Source organism: Gouania willdenowi, chromosome 14 (genome assembly GCF_900634775.1).
Source record: "Gouania willdenowi chromosome 14, fGouWil2.1, whole genome shotgun sequence".
In the NCBI taxonomy this organism is placed as follows: domain Eukaryota; kingdom Metazoa; phylum Chordata; class Actinopteri; order Blenniiformes; family Gobiesocidae; genus Gouania; species Gouania willdenowi.
Window position 1 is genome coordinate 8,593,977 of NC_041057.1, and position 16,554 is coordinate 8,610,530.

The window sequence follows — 16,554 nt, forward strand, 5'->3', positions numbered from 1 at the left end:
CTAGACTGTAAAAAATGAAGTGAACGTTCCATGTCTACGTAATTTTGTTGACAGTTTGCACGACATCACTCTGGACTTGTCCACTAGAAAAAAACACTCTTTGGTAAGTCTGTCCACAATCTATTTCCTAATTTTCCCTTCATCGCCAGCTGTGGGATAGGAGAGCACTAAGTGTAGCGATCCAACATGTGGGCTTTTAGCTGCATGGGCAATGAAAAGGAGACAGAGGGGCGGCATGCTGCGCCTGCCTGTATACGGAAAATCATCAGATTGCAACACAGTATATTCGTAGTATACTATAGTTTTAGTAGTCCTACAAAAATGCATATAATCTATTAATTTAGGAACTGTTAAAGTATTTATTTATTGACTAAAGTTCAGTGTCTTTATTCGTGTTTAGATTTTTTTTTTTTACATTTTTTTTCTAATTTTGCTTTAAGAAAAGCTATTAGCTCAGATGTTCTCTAGTTGTGTTGCCCTGATTTATGAATACAAACACATTTTAAGAAAATCGTTTTCTCTCTTAAAGCAGAAAAATGGCTAAATAAAATAAAGCGTGTTGGTATTTGTTCTGTGTTGTTTATCATTGGCGTGCCAGCACTATAGTGCTTTTTTCTGAACTGTTTACCTGTTTGGCACATACAGTAGTTAAACTGAGGACCAGTAACTTAGTCTATTCCTTATTTTTTGGTTGACTTGGAGCAAAATATTTATCCTGACACAAATGTTCCACTACCTTCACATTTAAGCCGAAAAAACACGTCATAAGGCTATTGTGTTGCATTACTGCTGCTAGCCGTCGATGTGCTATTTATGATATGTGCACAGGCTCCCACTGTTATGACACACACGTGTGTTCTCAAGGGTACAGACACACCATCGTACCGGTACTCATTTTTGGATTCTCCAAATACTCCTAAAGCCACTCCGTACAATCAAGATTTAACACACATCTTTACACAAAAGTTTTTGTTCACTTTGTTCTTCCAGTGGGTAGCACTCAGTCATGTACATAAAATGACAAACCTAAAACATCCAAGCACAATGGGCAGATATGACAGGAATGACTGCGATGTTGTGCATTTCCTTAATTGTTGTTCTTTTGCATTCTAAGTACCTGTGTGAGGCAGATAAAAGCAAAGACACGTGAATTGTCGTACCTCAACATTTCATGGTGGGAGTGTCTCCATAGGATTACTGATCATTTCCAAAGCAAAAATAAATTATCTGCATTCAAGCTGTTACATTTTGGGTTTTTTTTTTGTCCGTAATACATTCAAAGGTTGGATTTCTGTAAAGTTGGCTGCTTATGTAGAAAATGGAAATGATTGATTTATTTATTTATTATTAATTAAGTATTATTATGGTTACTTATTGATTTGTTATGTTAATTATTTCAGTTGTCGTCACATTTAAAGCCTAGAGTCCGAATCAATAGGGTTGCTATGTCATAATTAAGTCTTTAAAGCCTTGAATTGTATTGTATAAAATATACTATATAACAATCAGATAACTAAACACTTGTTTTGTTTAATTCAAAATGTAGTTTTTAGCAATTAGTAACCATTTTCCATAAATAATTTCCTTTAATTAACTGAGTATTTTTTTTTTTACATTTAATGTGCCAATAATAATGTGATACTTGATCTTGAGTGATCTAAACATGTCCCATCTCCAGGCTCTGTATCCTCTGATGACCTGCCTGCTGTGTGTCAGTCAGAAGCAGTTCTTCCTCTGCCGCTGGCACATTTTCCTCAACAACTGCCTCTCCAACCTCAAGGTCAGCTCCTTCTACTCGCACAAGAAAATAATTCTACCGTTGATTGTCTTTTTCTATTCCAGCGTTTCAGTATTTTACTGGCAAACAATAATTGATCAGCTGCAATAATGCACATCAAAAATGAATATTAACACCTCCCCAGTTTTGAGTGTCAGCCACTCAGTATGCATTGCTTCAAGGGAAATATAACATTTTAAGAGCTTTGTGGTTTATGGTGGCTCATAAAGATATCAACTCATATTTGTAATCACACTGTAAATCTTCAGAAAGAAGTTTACATCAGAATCAGAATCAGAAATGTTTTTAATGGCCATGTACAGTTTTAAGGACAGTACAAGGAATTTGTCTTGGTAGTTGGTGCACAAAACAAACAACAAAAAAAATAAAAAAACAAAGAACAACCCATGTGCATACAGCTACAGCTTTCTGTTCTGTACTTAAAAGATTGGGAGAAATACAAATCAGACGAGAAATACATTTCAATTTGTCTGTTTCTCTGTGCAAAATACAGAATAAGGACCCCAAGATGGCACGAGTAGCTCTGGAGTCACTCTACCGCCTGCTGTGGGTGTACATGATCCGAATTAAGTGTGAGAGCAACACTGCAACACAGAGGTGAGATTCAGATGCCTTTTAATTATTTTTATTAGCCAACAGGAGTATACAGTTTAAAACCTATAATCTCAGTAGCTTCTACTTCTCATGCATTTTTCACCTGTTTTATACAAAACAAGTCAAAGCTTGTACTTCTTGTTTTTTTATGGTTATGGATATGTTTTACAATGTTTTTAAACAGTTTCAATATTTACATTGTAAAATGCAGTCTTCTGCTTTTCTTTGATTCTCAGCCGCTTGACGTCAATCACCTCTACCCTGTTCCCAAAAGGGAGTCGAAGTGTTGTGCCCAGAGACATGCCGCTCAATATTTTTGTCAAGATTATCCAGTTCATTGCACAGGTGTGTATAACAAACACAAAATACATCTCATAGCAAAAGTCACCATTTGTATATTTGGGTCAATGACGTATAAGGATTTCACTCTATGTTATTTCATAAAATGGGCATCATCAGGCAAGGTTTGCATAGATATTATGATGGAAATAAAAATAGAAATACTTTGAAATCTTACACAGAACTATAATATAACTAAAATAGGACAGAAAATACATTTGAATAGATTTAGAGTAATTTTATAGATTTTTTTTTTCTAAACAGTAGTTATGGCCAGACAATCGTACCACATGATATTTTGACACTGAATAACAGAATAACTTAAAGAAGTAATTTAGTAAGTAACATTAAAATAAAAAAATAATAAAAAGTCAAAGTAATATATACTAAGTTACTACATATTTGGTAGCTTTTCATGCATTTAAACCTTTTTTTGATGAAAAGAAATGCAGTTGGAGAGAGAATTTAGGTGTCACCTCATTGACCCCTTTACAGAGTTTTCCTGTTCATTATTGTTTTACTGTTGCAAAAAACAGATTTAAAATGTACAAGGATTCATGACGGGATGATATAATATAATATGATGATAATATAATGTAATATTTTATTATATTATAATTGAATAAATGAATGAATCACCTTATGCTAGGCATACGTTATCACTTACGCTCTTATTATGGTGCAATTATGTGATCCAGGATTTATTGAAACTACTATGTTTATAATAAAGCTTTTGTTTAAATAGATTTTACGTGTTGTTGTTTTTTAACTGTTTAAAACAACATGAGAATGTTTTTGTTGTTCAGGAGAGACTGGATTTTGCCATGAAGGAGATCATATTTGACCTGCTGAGCGTTGGAAAACCTGCCAAAGCCTTCAGCCTCAACCCAGAGGTAACATGAGGAGACTTAGGCATCCAGTCACGTCACGTGCACTATAGAAGCTTGTCCTCTCCAATCATGTTACAGAAGGGAGCAGTACAACTTATATTTTGTGGTGGAGGGAAGGTTCAGACAGAAGTGTATGTTTTCTGATAAGACTATAGGATAAATTTATATATCTTCAGCCGGACCACTGGAGTAATAAACTTAATTCATTTGCAGCCAGTAGTGCACATAACTATGTACAGTTTTCTTCAAAGGCCACTACATTAATACTCGTCTAATACATCTGCAAACAATTAGGCTTTTATTGCTTAAACGCTGCTTGTTAATTTGAACTGTGGAACCTGTGCTATAAATGAGCTTTAATCTAGCATGTAATGTTGTAATTGTCCACAGCGTATGAATATAGGCCTGCGAGCCTTCCTGGTGATAGCAGATGCCCTGCAGCAGAAAGACGGAGAGCCTCCCATGCCCAACACTGGTGCCACTCTGCCTTCTGGAAACTCTCTGAAGAAAAAGAAAACATACCTCAGCAAGACGCTGACAGAGGAGGAAGCAAAACTCATTGGTCTGTGTGCTCAGGGGGCTCGGCTGGCTATCGTCGTTCTGTTGTCTTTAAATTCATGTTTTGCTTCTTTTTTACTCTCCACAGGCATGTCTTTATACTACTCCCAGGTGCGAAAGGCTCTCGACAACATCCTCAGACAGTTGGACAAGGAAGTGGGGCGTTGCATGATGCTCACCAGTGCACAGATGCTCAACAAAGAGCCGGAGGACATGATTACGTATGTAAAACAGCATCAGGTTGAAATGATTTTTAGGCAGTTACGCTCAATAAAAATGTAAACTTGTGTTTTCAAGTTCGGCCCTCAGGAAGATTTTGTTCAAAGTAAAAATTACAGCAAAGACGGGGATTTTTGCAAATTACAATATAAATTGTAGATAAAATACGATGGGGGGTTGCATTACTACATTATTTATATTAACAATAAATCGCAATTATTTTTATAAACCTGGAAAATTCTCCATATTGTCCCATAGAATTCTGTCAATTTGCATTGCAAATTATGAGATAATTTGTTGCAAAGTTACGGAATTTTCAACAATTGCTTAACATTCAAGATTTCGTTTGAATTTGTGCTTTTTCCTTCACAAAAACAGGTGTTTTTCTGGTCCGGCCCACTTGACGTCAAACTAGGTCATGTAGGGCCCTTAAATTAAAATGAGTTTGACACCCCTGTGTTAAGATTTAATTTATTCAGACTTTTTTTTAGGAAATTTACTTTGATCTCCTGACTGTTGCGACTGTCAACTGCCAGTCTTCTTCAGAGGGTTCTGCAGATCGCTTTAATGTGTCCTTGACTTAATAATTCCAGCAAGTTATTTTTGTCTTTTTTTTTAATAATATGTTAAGGTTTAATTTATTCCTAGAACTTTTTTTGGCAGCAGATGCCTCTGAAGAAGACTGGCAGCTGACAGTCAAAACATGTCAGGAGATCAAAGTAAATTTATGAAAAAAAGTTGTCTGAAAAAATGAAACCATAGCGTATTATTCAAAAAGACTACAAAAAGAACTTGCTGAAATTATTAGATATTTAGTGGTTTGATAAACATGTGTTTTAGCTTAAATCTGTTTCAAAAGCAAGTATTTGTCGTCTACAGCGGTGAAAGGAAGCCTAAAATTGACCTCTTCAGGACATGTGTGGCTGCCATTCCACGGATCCTCCCTGATGGCATGTCCAAACCTGAGCTCATAGACCTCCTCTCGAGGTGAGAGCATTTTTTCTTTCTGTGATTGTGTCATACAACATGATTTATTGATGTCGTCACCCTGGATCATCTGCAATATTTGTCTTTCCAGACTAACAGTACACATGGACGACGAGCTTCGTCTTATCTCACAGAACTCGTTGCAAAGCCTCTTACTTGATTTCTCCGACTGGAGAGAAGATGTCCTCTTTGGCTACACACATTTCCTTTTACGTGAGGTACAGCACACCTTCACAGAAACAGGCTACTACAGTGTTGTGACACCATTTTTATATCACACATTTCTGACTACCCCAGAGACTTTTTTAATTTATGTTTGTTATACTGTTACAAAGTGACAATATACACCAGCTCAGATATTTTCATACTGCTTTTTTTTTTTAACTAGATTTATTTTTGAGAAAGTAGAAGTATTGAACAAAATTGTTAGAGAATGTTTACAGTACGTGGTGTTTTAATTCGAAAAATAATCATAATTATCTAAGCTCTTTTGACCTTTCTGCCACTTCCTGTGCTGTATGTCTATTCCTATGATATTATTATCATTATTGTTTTGTATGTTGTTTTATATTTGTATTATTTTTGTATATATCCTTTTTGTATTACTTGTGTTTTTTATTTTTATTCTTTTATACTTTGGGACGTTATTTCATTATGTACATGTTCACGCACATAATGACAAATAAATATCACTGAATTACATAGTTTTTTAAACTGTGCAAAATAATAATAATAAAAAAAATATATATATGTGTGTGTAAAGATTTAATTTTAATCAGTAATTGTTTTGATTTTATTATTACGTGACATTTCAGGCGACCCCATTTTATTTCCAGGTGACATGGGGTCACAACCCCAAGGTTGGGCTACTATAAACAAGCATATGCTTTTTTTAAATACTTTTTATGGCATTTATTACTCATGCTTTATCTTTAAATACCTCGAACATTGTAAGACAACAAAAGTGTGTCGAGTGTTTCAAACCCTAACCATTATCCACTTTATTATTTGTCTCCTGTCTTTATGATGTAACTGGCTCCTCTAATATTTATTGTAACTTGTGCACACAATGTTGCTTTCATGAGTTTTTCCTGAACTTCTGAACTTTCTTTTTCCAAATATTTTTAGGTCCAAGACACCCACCAGGGCCTGCAGGATGCATCTGTGAAGCTCCTTCTGCAGCTGCTCACACAGTGGAGGTTAGCTCTGCAGCTCCAGGGGAAGACGCGCGGGGGAGTTGAGGTTTGTACATTGCACCTAAATCCAGCAGCCCTTCAACCAAAATGTGTTTCATCGTTACGTAATGAATATGTCAGTGACTGTCTTTTTTTATCTTGGTTTTTCCTCACTGGCTCTTTTCTTCCTTATGTCCTGCACTCATTAGGCCAGTCCCAGACTACCAGAGCGAAGCCCTCATTGTTCAGTGCTCCATGCAGTGGAAGGTCTAGCCCTGCTGCTCCTCTGCTCATGTCAAATCAGCACCAGGAAACTGGCCGTGGGTGTGTTGAGAGAAATCCGCTGCCTTTTCACTGCTCTGGGACATGCTGAGGTACAGTTAAAGGAGCCGGATAAATGCAACAGGTCCAGTCTGAATCTGCATTGTGTTAAAGATGAAACTCCTGTCAGACAAATCCACAAATATGCTCCTACACAAATCAAACGACACAAACGTGTTACGGTACATCGGAAGCACTTTAGAACAGGTTTAATATAGCCAACTAACTCAAAAACTAAACTAGCGGAGATATTTTATTGCTTACCTCTCGCACATAGATCAGTGACAAAAGGGGAAGAAATAAAGACGTTGGGACGCTAGATATAGACGGCAGTGTTACATTAAAACATGAACGTTTGTAGAATTCCACATACTGACTTGGAGGCCTAACTTGTCAGGTATGAACTAAAATAAATGTAAATAAAATAAACTTTAGATGACAGAGAATTTGTATATTATAACTAATGTAAGAAATATTTTACATGCTTACATAATTGACCCTGTTACATAAAGAAACTGCGGCTATGATTTGAAATTTCCCAATTCACAGCGTTGTGATGTGAACAGATTTACATCTCAATCTGCAGGATGATGACAAACCAATGATAGAGATCATGGACCAGCTGAGCCCAGCAGTCATGGACAGCTTTGTTCATGTGGCTGTTTCTGACTCAGTAAGTATACTTCTGTAACAATATTCTTATACATTCAGAACTATCTGTAATTAACAACAATGTATTCATTCTCTTTAAATCCCTCCTTTTTTCCTCAGTCCACTTTGCCGCTCAATCACCACGTGGACCTGCAGTGGCTGGTGGAGTGGACAGCACGGCTAGTGAGCAGTTCGTACGACGTGAAGAGCCCCAGTCACGTTTGGATTTTTGCCCAGTGCGTGAAGGATCCATGGGTGCTCTGCCTGCACATCTTCTTGCGGCAGGAACACCTGCCCAAGCACTGCCCCGTTGCTCTAGGTTACGCCTGGCCCTATGCTTTCACACGGCTGCAGCTACTTCTGCCTCTGATCGACCCCAAGTACGAAATAACTCAATAGCATTATTTAACGAGAAAGGTGTGTGAGCTAAAAAGGTGACCTTTTGCTGTTTATTTGCGCACGTGTTTGTAGTAGTCCAGTAAATGCTAAGAAGACGAGCATGGCAGGCTCAAGCGACAGCTACATCTCACTGTGGCGTAATTACCTGATCCTTTGTTTGGGCGTGGCTAAGCCGAGCATCATGTCACCTGGACATCTCAGAGCTTCTACTCCTGAAATCACCGCCACCACTCCGGATGGGAGCGTCACGTATGACAACAAGGTGCGTGAGAATGTGTGCGCGTTGAAAAATCCCAGTGTCATGCGGCAAAAATGTAATTCAACCCATTGAAGAGCACAATATTGTTTATCTGTACATCTAAACATACTATACAATTTATTTGGAGACTTGATTGACTTTAATTTGTGAACAAAAGTTTAAATGATAATTAAAATATTTTATAATATATTGATTTTACACATATTTCAATTAGTGTAATTAATATTATTTAGGTAATTGTTATAATTTTAAAGGAAGCACCTATTTTTATAGAGGGGGAAAACCAGTGATAAGATAAATTCTCTTTTAAATTTGAAAAAACATGATTTATGAAAACCAATTTCAGCCATGTGAATAGATTTATTATTTTGTCTTTTGAAAAGTGTTAAATGCTGGTCAAAAGCACTTCCGTAAAATAATAACAAAGATAAGATAACAAATTCAATATTCAAAACAAAAATAAAACTAAGGATAATAGTTGTTGATGGGACTAATAATACCACTATGATCCCAAATTCAATCTTAGAATAATGTTTGTCATTCATGCCTACACATGCAGCCTAAATAAATACCCCAAATACTGTAGCTCCTGCAAATCAGTTCCATTTTTAGTAAATCACATTGCATGTGCAAAATGTATTTTAATTATTTGATTCTCAGCTAAAAAGATTGCTCTTGTTATTTTACATGTTTGATAATTGCAATCCTGTTGTGTTGGATTAATTAAACCATCTGTAATGTATATTGGCGCGGTGTGACATTTGCTCCCGTAGTTTTTTCTTTATATATGGTATATTTGTGTTTGTTGATTAGTTTTTATTCTCTGTGTAAGTGTGGGTGTGGTGTTGAGTCCTTGATGCACCGTGTTTACCTACAGTAAAAAGAAATGTTGGCTTGCCTTACGTCAAATGATGCATTATTAATGTGTTGACTTGCATGGCTATGCAGGAGGAAATGAAATGACTCTGAGATGCAGGTTATTCAGGTCAGTTTTAGGAGGCTCATTTATTCTTGTGTTTTTGTAGGTGATCGGAACTCCTTCTGTGGCCTGGCTTCTAAAGCAGCTTGTCCCCCTAATGAGAGCTGAAAGTCTGGAAATTACTGAGTCTCTCGTGTTGGGATTTGGTTGCACCAATGCTCTGGTGTTCAGGTACTGAAGTGGCTCAAGTTTGATTGAGAAAAGTTATAGTCCAACCAAACCTGACCCTGTTTTCTAAAAGAGAGAGGTGACTTATCAATGTTTTCTAGTATGCACTCTTTAGCTCTCTGTTATTTCCTTCTGTCTGGGTATTTCTGTCATTGCTGGATAATGATGTATACCCTTCTGATATTTAAAGAGAACAAAAAATGCGTCACTAATGCAGAAAATGAATTCTTCAAGGGACAGTGATGCACCACATTTTTCATAAACAAAGCTTCCCTTTTGAACAGGATAAAGATAAACTATATTTCAACCTACTATAGTTTGTTTAAGAAAGGTGTTCATTGTTCTCAGAGACATTAGGGCTTTCTGAGAATGATTTCTCTCAGTATACTGTGAATGTTTGGGCTCTCTAAACCATTTTACCTTTATTTGTAACAAGCGAGCACCATTATTGACTTTTTATATGTAGAAAGACTTAGTCATTCTCATTTAACAGAGCTACTATGAACAAATGATCTGATTCTATATTATTTTATTGTCTAAATCTTGACAATCCGTGTGTGCAGAGAACTTGTTGAAGAGCTTCATCCACTGATGAAGGAAGCACTGGAACGTAGACCTGAGGTAACACACACATTCACACACATTTACATCGAGTCACAGCAATAGAGTGAGAGCGAACTGTTCATTGCACAGAAAGATGATTACATCAACTAATGGGATTTTATGTAAACATCCAATGGGATGTTTTAAAATAGAACAGATGATGCAGTAAGAAAAGCATCCTTCCAGTTATATATAGAGTCCTTGTAAAGGTTTCCCATAACTTAGGTATTAACTATTTATGAAAATTGACTTGTTTAAAATGTATAGAGTGATGAAGTCAATTTTAAATTACGTACTTAATATGTAAACTATAAATAAAACATACACTGGGAACATTTTACTTCCTTTGACTATCTTTTATGCCCACATGCACCATCATACCACTTCTTGTTTTTTCACACGATTGAACAAATGTAATATACACCATGTGGTTTCAACCGAACATGATCAGAGATCAAGTATCAGAATTAAAGAATCAATATAAAATAACATGCATAGTTTCCATTGTACTCGATGAGGCATCGTTTAATGGGTAAACTGTCTCTACTTTCAGAACAAGAAGCGTCGAGAGAGACGAGACCTTCTCAGGCTGCAGCTGCTCAGGATCTTTGAGTTGTTGGCTAATGCGAGAGTCATCAGTGACAGGTACATAGGTCACACAGAAATATTATCTACTGGTTTACCCATGTTTTATTTACATTAATATAATATGCAAAAAGTTGTGTTTAAATGCCCTAAAATTTATCATGTACAATTATGAACAATTAGATTTAAATGTTGTTGTTTTTTTATCTTCATCTATTTTATCATCATTTATCATGCAGCACTAATGGAGCTCTGGAACGGGATTCCCTGGCCCTTGGTGCCTTGTTCCTGGAGTATGTGGATCTGACACGTATGCTCCTGGAGGCTGAGAATGAGAAGGAGCTAGATGTCCTTAAAGATATCCGAGCCCATTTCAGTGGAATGGTGGCCAATCTCATCCAGTGTGTTCCTGGTAATTGATTGCATTACTTATATTGGTATGTGATAAAACTGTTTGTGTTGAGGTGCATTTAGTGTTAGAGTTTTATTGAATTTTTTTTAAATTTTTGATGTTAACTTGATAATCCATTTCTGGTTTAGTCTAACTCTGATTTCTTCGTTCTCTATTTGTCTGCTGCAGTCCACCACCGGCGTTTTCTCTTCCCTCAACAATCTCTGAGGCACCACCTCTTTATTCTCTTCAGCCAATGGGCTGGACCATTCAGTGTTATGTTCACTCCCCTCGATCGTTACAGTGACCGCAACCACCAAATCACTCGCTATCAGTACTGTGCTCTAAAGGTGGGCTGCCCTCCTCTACCACAACCATTCTACACTCAAACCACCACTCTCACTTGTTGGGTTAAATGTAAACATCTATTTCTATTTGAAATGTGTCCCAGGCCATGTCTGCAGTTCTGTGTTGTGGTCCAGTATTTGACAACGTGGGTCTTTCTACTGATGGCTACCTTTACAAATGGCTTGACAACATTCTGGCTTGTCATGATCTACGGGTACGTCAATACCGCAATCTTCTGAAAACAATTTTTAGTATCATTCATTCTAAAAACCTAATATTAAAATTGTGGTTCTTTTGTTTTTTGCAATGTTGTTTCACTGAATGATGAAATACATGCTTTCAGGTGCATAGGCTGGGCTGTGAGGTGGTCATTCTTCTTCTTGAGCTAAACCCAGATCAAAGTAATCTGTTTAACTGGGCTGTGGACCGCTGCTTTACCGGCTCCTACCAGCTAGCATCGGGTTGCTTCAAAGCCATTGCCACAGTCTGTGGGAACAGGTCGGTCTGTATTTTATTTGGTTTTTCTTAATTTCCTCATAGATAAACTCTAGCCATAAAAATTGTATATCAAATAATAAAACAATGTTGGATAATCAAAACCAAAATACTTGAAAAATAAAACCCAAAAAACAACATTAATAACCAGATGTCTTCAGTTTAAGATTAGCGTGCAAATGATTTGAAGAAGACAAAGCAGCAAACAAAAACATGACCTTTTGAAAATGCCATTCCAGACCGCAGGTATTGACTGTGATGAAATGTCCTGGGATTGAAGCAGTTATCCTCTTGTAAATGTCTTCCGAACGTACGAAATGAGATAAAACACGTGCACATCCAAAATTAGCTTTTTATCCAGATGCATGTTATACAATGATTTGTAATGTTTTAAAGATTGTTAATGCATGTAAACATGCATCCCTGTGTGTCTGTACAAGTTTATTTTTTAAAGGAACTTCTAAATGAAATAGAAAATCTTACTCTTATGAGCAGCTTTCCACTGAGTAAAAAAGGGGAAACTGAACAAATACAAAACAATTCCCAGTTATGATTTCTTAACGACACTCTGAGATACATTTCGCTAATAGACAAAAAGCATTAGTTGGACACATTCTTGTCATTGTTTCATGAAAAAGCACCTAATCGCTGAAATCCTCTTTCAGAAACTACCCCTGTGACCTTGTGACATTGCTCAATCTGGTGCTGTTCAAGGCCTCAGACACCAGTCGGGAAATATATGAAATCTCCATGCAGCTGATGCAGGTCAACATAAAACACAGTTAAAGTAGCATTTTATGTTTTAAAGGAAAATGCATATTTAAAATGTATTCAATGTCTGTAGGTGTTGGAGTCTAAATTGTGTGCGTACTCAAAGCGAATGGTGGAGCAGAAGCCGGGTAATATTTTATATGGAACACACGGCCCGCTGCCTCCACTGTACAGCGTCAACCTCTCCCAGCTCTCCATCCAGTTGGCCAGCATGTACCCGGAGCTCACCCTGCCTCTTTTCTCAGGTAACATCCAAATTAAAATAATGTCAAAATAAAACAATGCTGCAGCTTGAGCTTCAACTGACATGCTTTGTGTTTGTTGTTGACCCCCTCAGAGGTGAGTCAGCGCTTTTCAACCACTCATCCCAACGGTCGACAGATCATGCTCTCCTACCTGCTCCCTTGGCTCAGTAACATTGAGCTGTTGGACACAGGGCTTCTACCACCTGTCTCCAGCCCCTGCACCCCAGAGGAGGAACCTCATGGTCAGGCACAGGGTGTGTCCCCTAGTCTAAGGGGAAGCGGGTGGGGATCACTGCAGGCTACGTCACTAGTCCTCAACAACCTGATGTTCATGACTGCCAAGGTAGGAAGCCAGTTTTTGTTTGTCTTCTAGCATGATAATTATTATTATTATTATTGATTGATGATTTTTTTGTGCTAGTACGGAGACGAGGTTCCTGGACAAGAAATAGAGAATGCCTGGAATGCTCTTGTTTCAAATGAGAGGTGGAGCAACAACCTGCGGGTCACTCTGCAGTTCCTTGTAAGCCTCTGCGGAGTCAGCAGTGACACCACGCTGCTGCAATATGTAAGTGTAAATAGTCCCATATATACAGCTATGCCAAAGGATTACTTTACAATATAAATGTTGATGCTTTTTGTAACTTTGTTTTGAATATGAATTAATACATATAAATTAGGGGGGTCTGCTGGTGTCTTTCTCCAGCTCACATGGGGCATGAGGCGGGTTACACCCTGTACAAGATGCCAGTTTGTGGCAGGGCCACATACATTGAAAGCCAAACATTCACACACAAATTTTGACTGGCAATTTAAGCTACTCTATTCAGCCAAACATACTGTACATGTTTTTTGATTGTGGGAGAAAACCCACGTATTATGATTCATATTTTCAACGGCATTTATTTATTTGTTTGTTTGTTTATCTGTTAGTAGGATTACCTCAAAAGTACTTCACAAATGTTGACAAAATTTTAACCAAAGATAGACCTTACCACATGGAAGATTTCATTTAATTTTGGAGCGGATCCGGATCAATATACTGATTCTGGATCAGTTTCAAAAATTTAAAAATCTCTAAATTATTATTTATTATTGGTGAAAATTTAAAAAATTAATATCTCTGTTCATTATTGACCGATATTTATGAAATTTGATTCTATTATGTCAGGTTGGTTCCTCATTTACCCCATCGAGTTTCAGACAGCTTTGATCCAGATTGCAGATCTTAAAGCAATTTTTCAAAAAAAAATTGGGAGCTCATAAATTATGACCTATATGGCTATTAATGGAATAGAAAATTCTTCCAATCCTTTAAAGTGTGAATGATCATGGTACCATGATCTGGATCTCTGATTCAAATACCTGCCAATATCTGGCAAAGAGGAGAATTGGCGCTTGTTGGAGGTTTGCGCTCTCTGAGTGCTCTTGTTATTGTTGTGGTTGTTAAAAGGAGTCCTAATCACTTTTTGAAATTCATAATTTAGTAGTTAAAATAAAAATATCTTCACATTTTGTAGATCAAGAAAGTGGTGATCTACTTATGTCGTAACAACACCATCCAGACGATGGAGGAGCTCCTGTTTGAGTTGCAGCAGACGGACCCGGTCAACCCTGTGGTTTTGCACTGTGACAATCCACCTTTTTATCGCTTTGCTGCCAGCAACAAAGCCCCCACCTCCCAGACAGGTGAGAGAGCCAGCCTCGTCAGATGTCACAAAACCTCAGATTTAAATACAAAAGTGTATTTTTGACTAAATATTTTGAAAACTGACTCTCAAGTTTGTTTTTGTAAAGGCACTACCTCCAGCAGTAACACAGTCGTCGCTGGACAGGACAACCTGCCAGGCACAGATGAGTGCAAACTGGGCAGAGAAAGTGAAGAACGGTTAGTGTTTATTAGTCATTTAATTTGCCTCAAATTTGCAAACGTTTGCTACATCTTAAATTGTAGAACCTGTAAAAACAATGCTTTAAGTATAAACTGTTATTTTTTGTGTGTGATTACAGAAGATCCAGAGCACACAACAGACTGGAGTCGCGCTACAGCAACAGCTCTGGAGGGTCTTACGAAGACGAGAAAAGTATGTTGTCTAAGTTTTTGCTTGAATGAGAAAGCGGATTGAATGTATACATACAGCGTGAGTATGTCTGACTGCCAGCCTTCTCATGTATGACTGTTACATAAAAAGGCCCCCAAGACACAGATTTTTGCTGTCTGCTTTAAATGCTTCGCTCCAATAATCAGGACATATTTTAATGGGATAGTTTTCACAAGTCATTTTCAGTCTTTTTCAACCAAACTCAATATTGGATCAAGTTCAACAATCTTGTAAGAGTTTAATTTTGATATGCTATCTGATCCTTCTTTAGAGGCGAAGACACAGTTAAAATGCAGTAAGTTAGCTTGAAAACCTACCTGTAGTTCACACAAACATAAGGACAATTGATTAAACAGAATAAATCTTGCAGTATACAAAAATGTCTGCACAATATTAAGAGAAACATGCACTTTTGAAGCAGCACATCCATCTTCTTTAGCAAATCAGTCATACACAGGGTTGTAATCACCACTTCGGCCTCTTTAAAGAGACCTGAATTCTTCCTGTGTGGAGGTTTTAGGTTCTGCTTGTGTTGGTTATCGGTCTGCTAATTTTTTTTAATTTCCCACTTTGACTTTGTTGTTTTTTGTGTTTAATGAAAGTAAATGCACCGTTACCTTTAGTTCCACCTTAATAATACAGAGTAAATATATAATCATAACTAATAGTTCATTATCACTTTTGTTGCACTTTTATAGTTAAAATGAAAGTTCTGTTTGGTTTTGTGAGTTTCTTTACCTAAAACTATTCTATTATCCATATTTTGTATGTGAACCAATTTTGATTGCAACTTGTTAAAATCTGCCTTTGAATCTATTTAATTTTTACTGCTTTAAAATGTATTTATTCATGTTTCTTTTCTGTGTATTTCTATTAAATTGTGTTTGTAGCATTTCTCACCACTATAATTGTAAACCACTCTTTTTTTCCAGCTGACCCTCTGCCACCTTATGCCGGATGGCTATTGAACGTTCTGGAAACCAACCGACCTCAACCTTTACCTATGCCTGTTAATGGAGGATGCTGGGCACCTCTTGTCGACTATCTCCCAGAAACCATCACTCCAAGAGGACCCCTGCATAGGTAAATGCATACAAAATCCCTACAGTGCAGAAACAGCTACAGGGAACCCACAGCGAGTTGGGTGCGCTTCTCTCAGCAGAGCTTTCACACAGCGTCACACCTCCCTTCCTGTTTGTCAGATAAACTCTCCCGTAGAATGAAGCCAATCCAGCTTGCTCTGTCTAAGCATGTAAAGAATGAGCATTCAAATGTTTTGCACTTTGTCTTGTGTTTTTCCTGACACCTCAAAAATATTTACTTTGAATGAGTAGAGCTGTGTGGTACACAGGCTCAAAATTAGCTTTCTAATGCTCTAGGCAAGGCAAGGCAAGGCAAATGTATTTGTATAGTACATTTTATACGCAATGTAATTCCTTGTGCTTTACATGATTAAAAAATACAACAGAAAACATTAGACAGTTTAAAATTCAACAAGACCAATAAAATCAGAAGTAAAAAAACATTGAATTACCAATAAAATGATTAAAAATCTCCCTCTCAGTCATACGCAGTAGAGAAAAAGAATGCCTTTAAGTTGGACTTAAAAAGGTTCACATTGGATGCTGATTTCAGATCTGCTGGCAGTTTGTTCCACTTATTTGCAGCATAACAACT

The 16,554-nt window shown here is 37.1% G+C and overlaps 1 protein-coding gene across 5 annotated transcripts in view; it reads left to right on the plus strand.

The window, feature by feature from the left end:
• The window catches only part of fryb (furry homolog b (Drosophila)), a 48,369-nt gene that overhangs the window by 15,956 nt on the left and 15,859 nt on the right, over positions 1–16,554 (plus strand). For all 5 annotated transcript variants that reach the window (XM_028465819.1, XM_028465817.1, XM_028465821.1 and 2 more), the window contains exons 10-38: positions 5–103; positions 1,679–1,780; positions 2,292–2,395; positions 2,629–2,737; positions 3,538–3,624; positions 4,012–4,183; positions 4,268–4,400; positions 5,278–5,385; positions 5,477–5,603; positions 6,514–6,627; positions 6,770–6,934; positions 7,468–7,554; positions 7,653–7,912; positions 8,004–8,193; positions 9,216–9,340; positions 9,901–9,958; positions 10,494–10,585; positions 10,765–10,937; positions 11,106–11,266; positions 11,368–11,478; positions 11,608–11,762; positions 12,425–12,524; positions 12,604–12,775; positions 12,868–13,118; positions 13,197–13,343; positions 14,296–14,464; positions 14,573–14,663; positions 14,786–14,859; positions 15,810–15,960. In XM_028465819.1, coding sequence (XP_028321620.1) covers positions 5–103; positions 1,679–1,780; positions 2,292–2,395; positions 2,629–2,737; positions 3,538–3,624; positions 4,012–4,183; positions 4,268–4,400; positions 5,278–5,385; positions 5,477–5,603; positions 6,514–6,627; positions 6,770–6,934; positions 7,468–7,554; positions 7,653–7,912; positions 8,004–8,193; positions 9,216–9,340; positions 9,901–9,958; positions 10,494–10,585; positions 10,765–10,937; positions 11,106–11,266; positions 11,368–11,478; positions 11,608–11,762; positions 12,425–12,524; positions 12,604–12,775; positions 12,868–13,118; positions 13,197–13,343; positions 14,296–14,464; positions 14,573–14,663; positions 14,786–14,859; positions 15,810–15,960 — 3,887 coding nt within the window. The remainder of the gene's footprint in view (positions 1–4; positions 104–1,678; positions 1,781–2,291; positions 2,396–2,628; positions 2,738–3,537; positions 3,625–4,011; positions 4,184–4,267; positions 4,401–5,277; positions 5,386–5,476; positions 5,604–6,513; positions 6,628–6,769; positions 6,935–7,467; positions 7,555–7,652; positions 7,913–8,003; positions 8,194–9,215; positions 9,341–9,900; positions 9,959–10,493; positions 10,586–10,764; positions 10,938–11,105; positions 11,267–11,367; positions 11,479–11,607; positions 11,763–12,424; positions 12,525–12,603; positions 12,776–12,867; positions 13,119–13,196; positions 13,344–14,295; positions 14,465–14,572; positions 14,664–14,785; positions 14,860–15,809; positions 15,961–16,554) is intronic.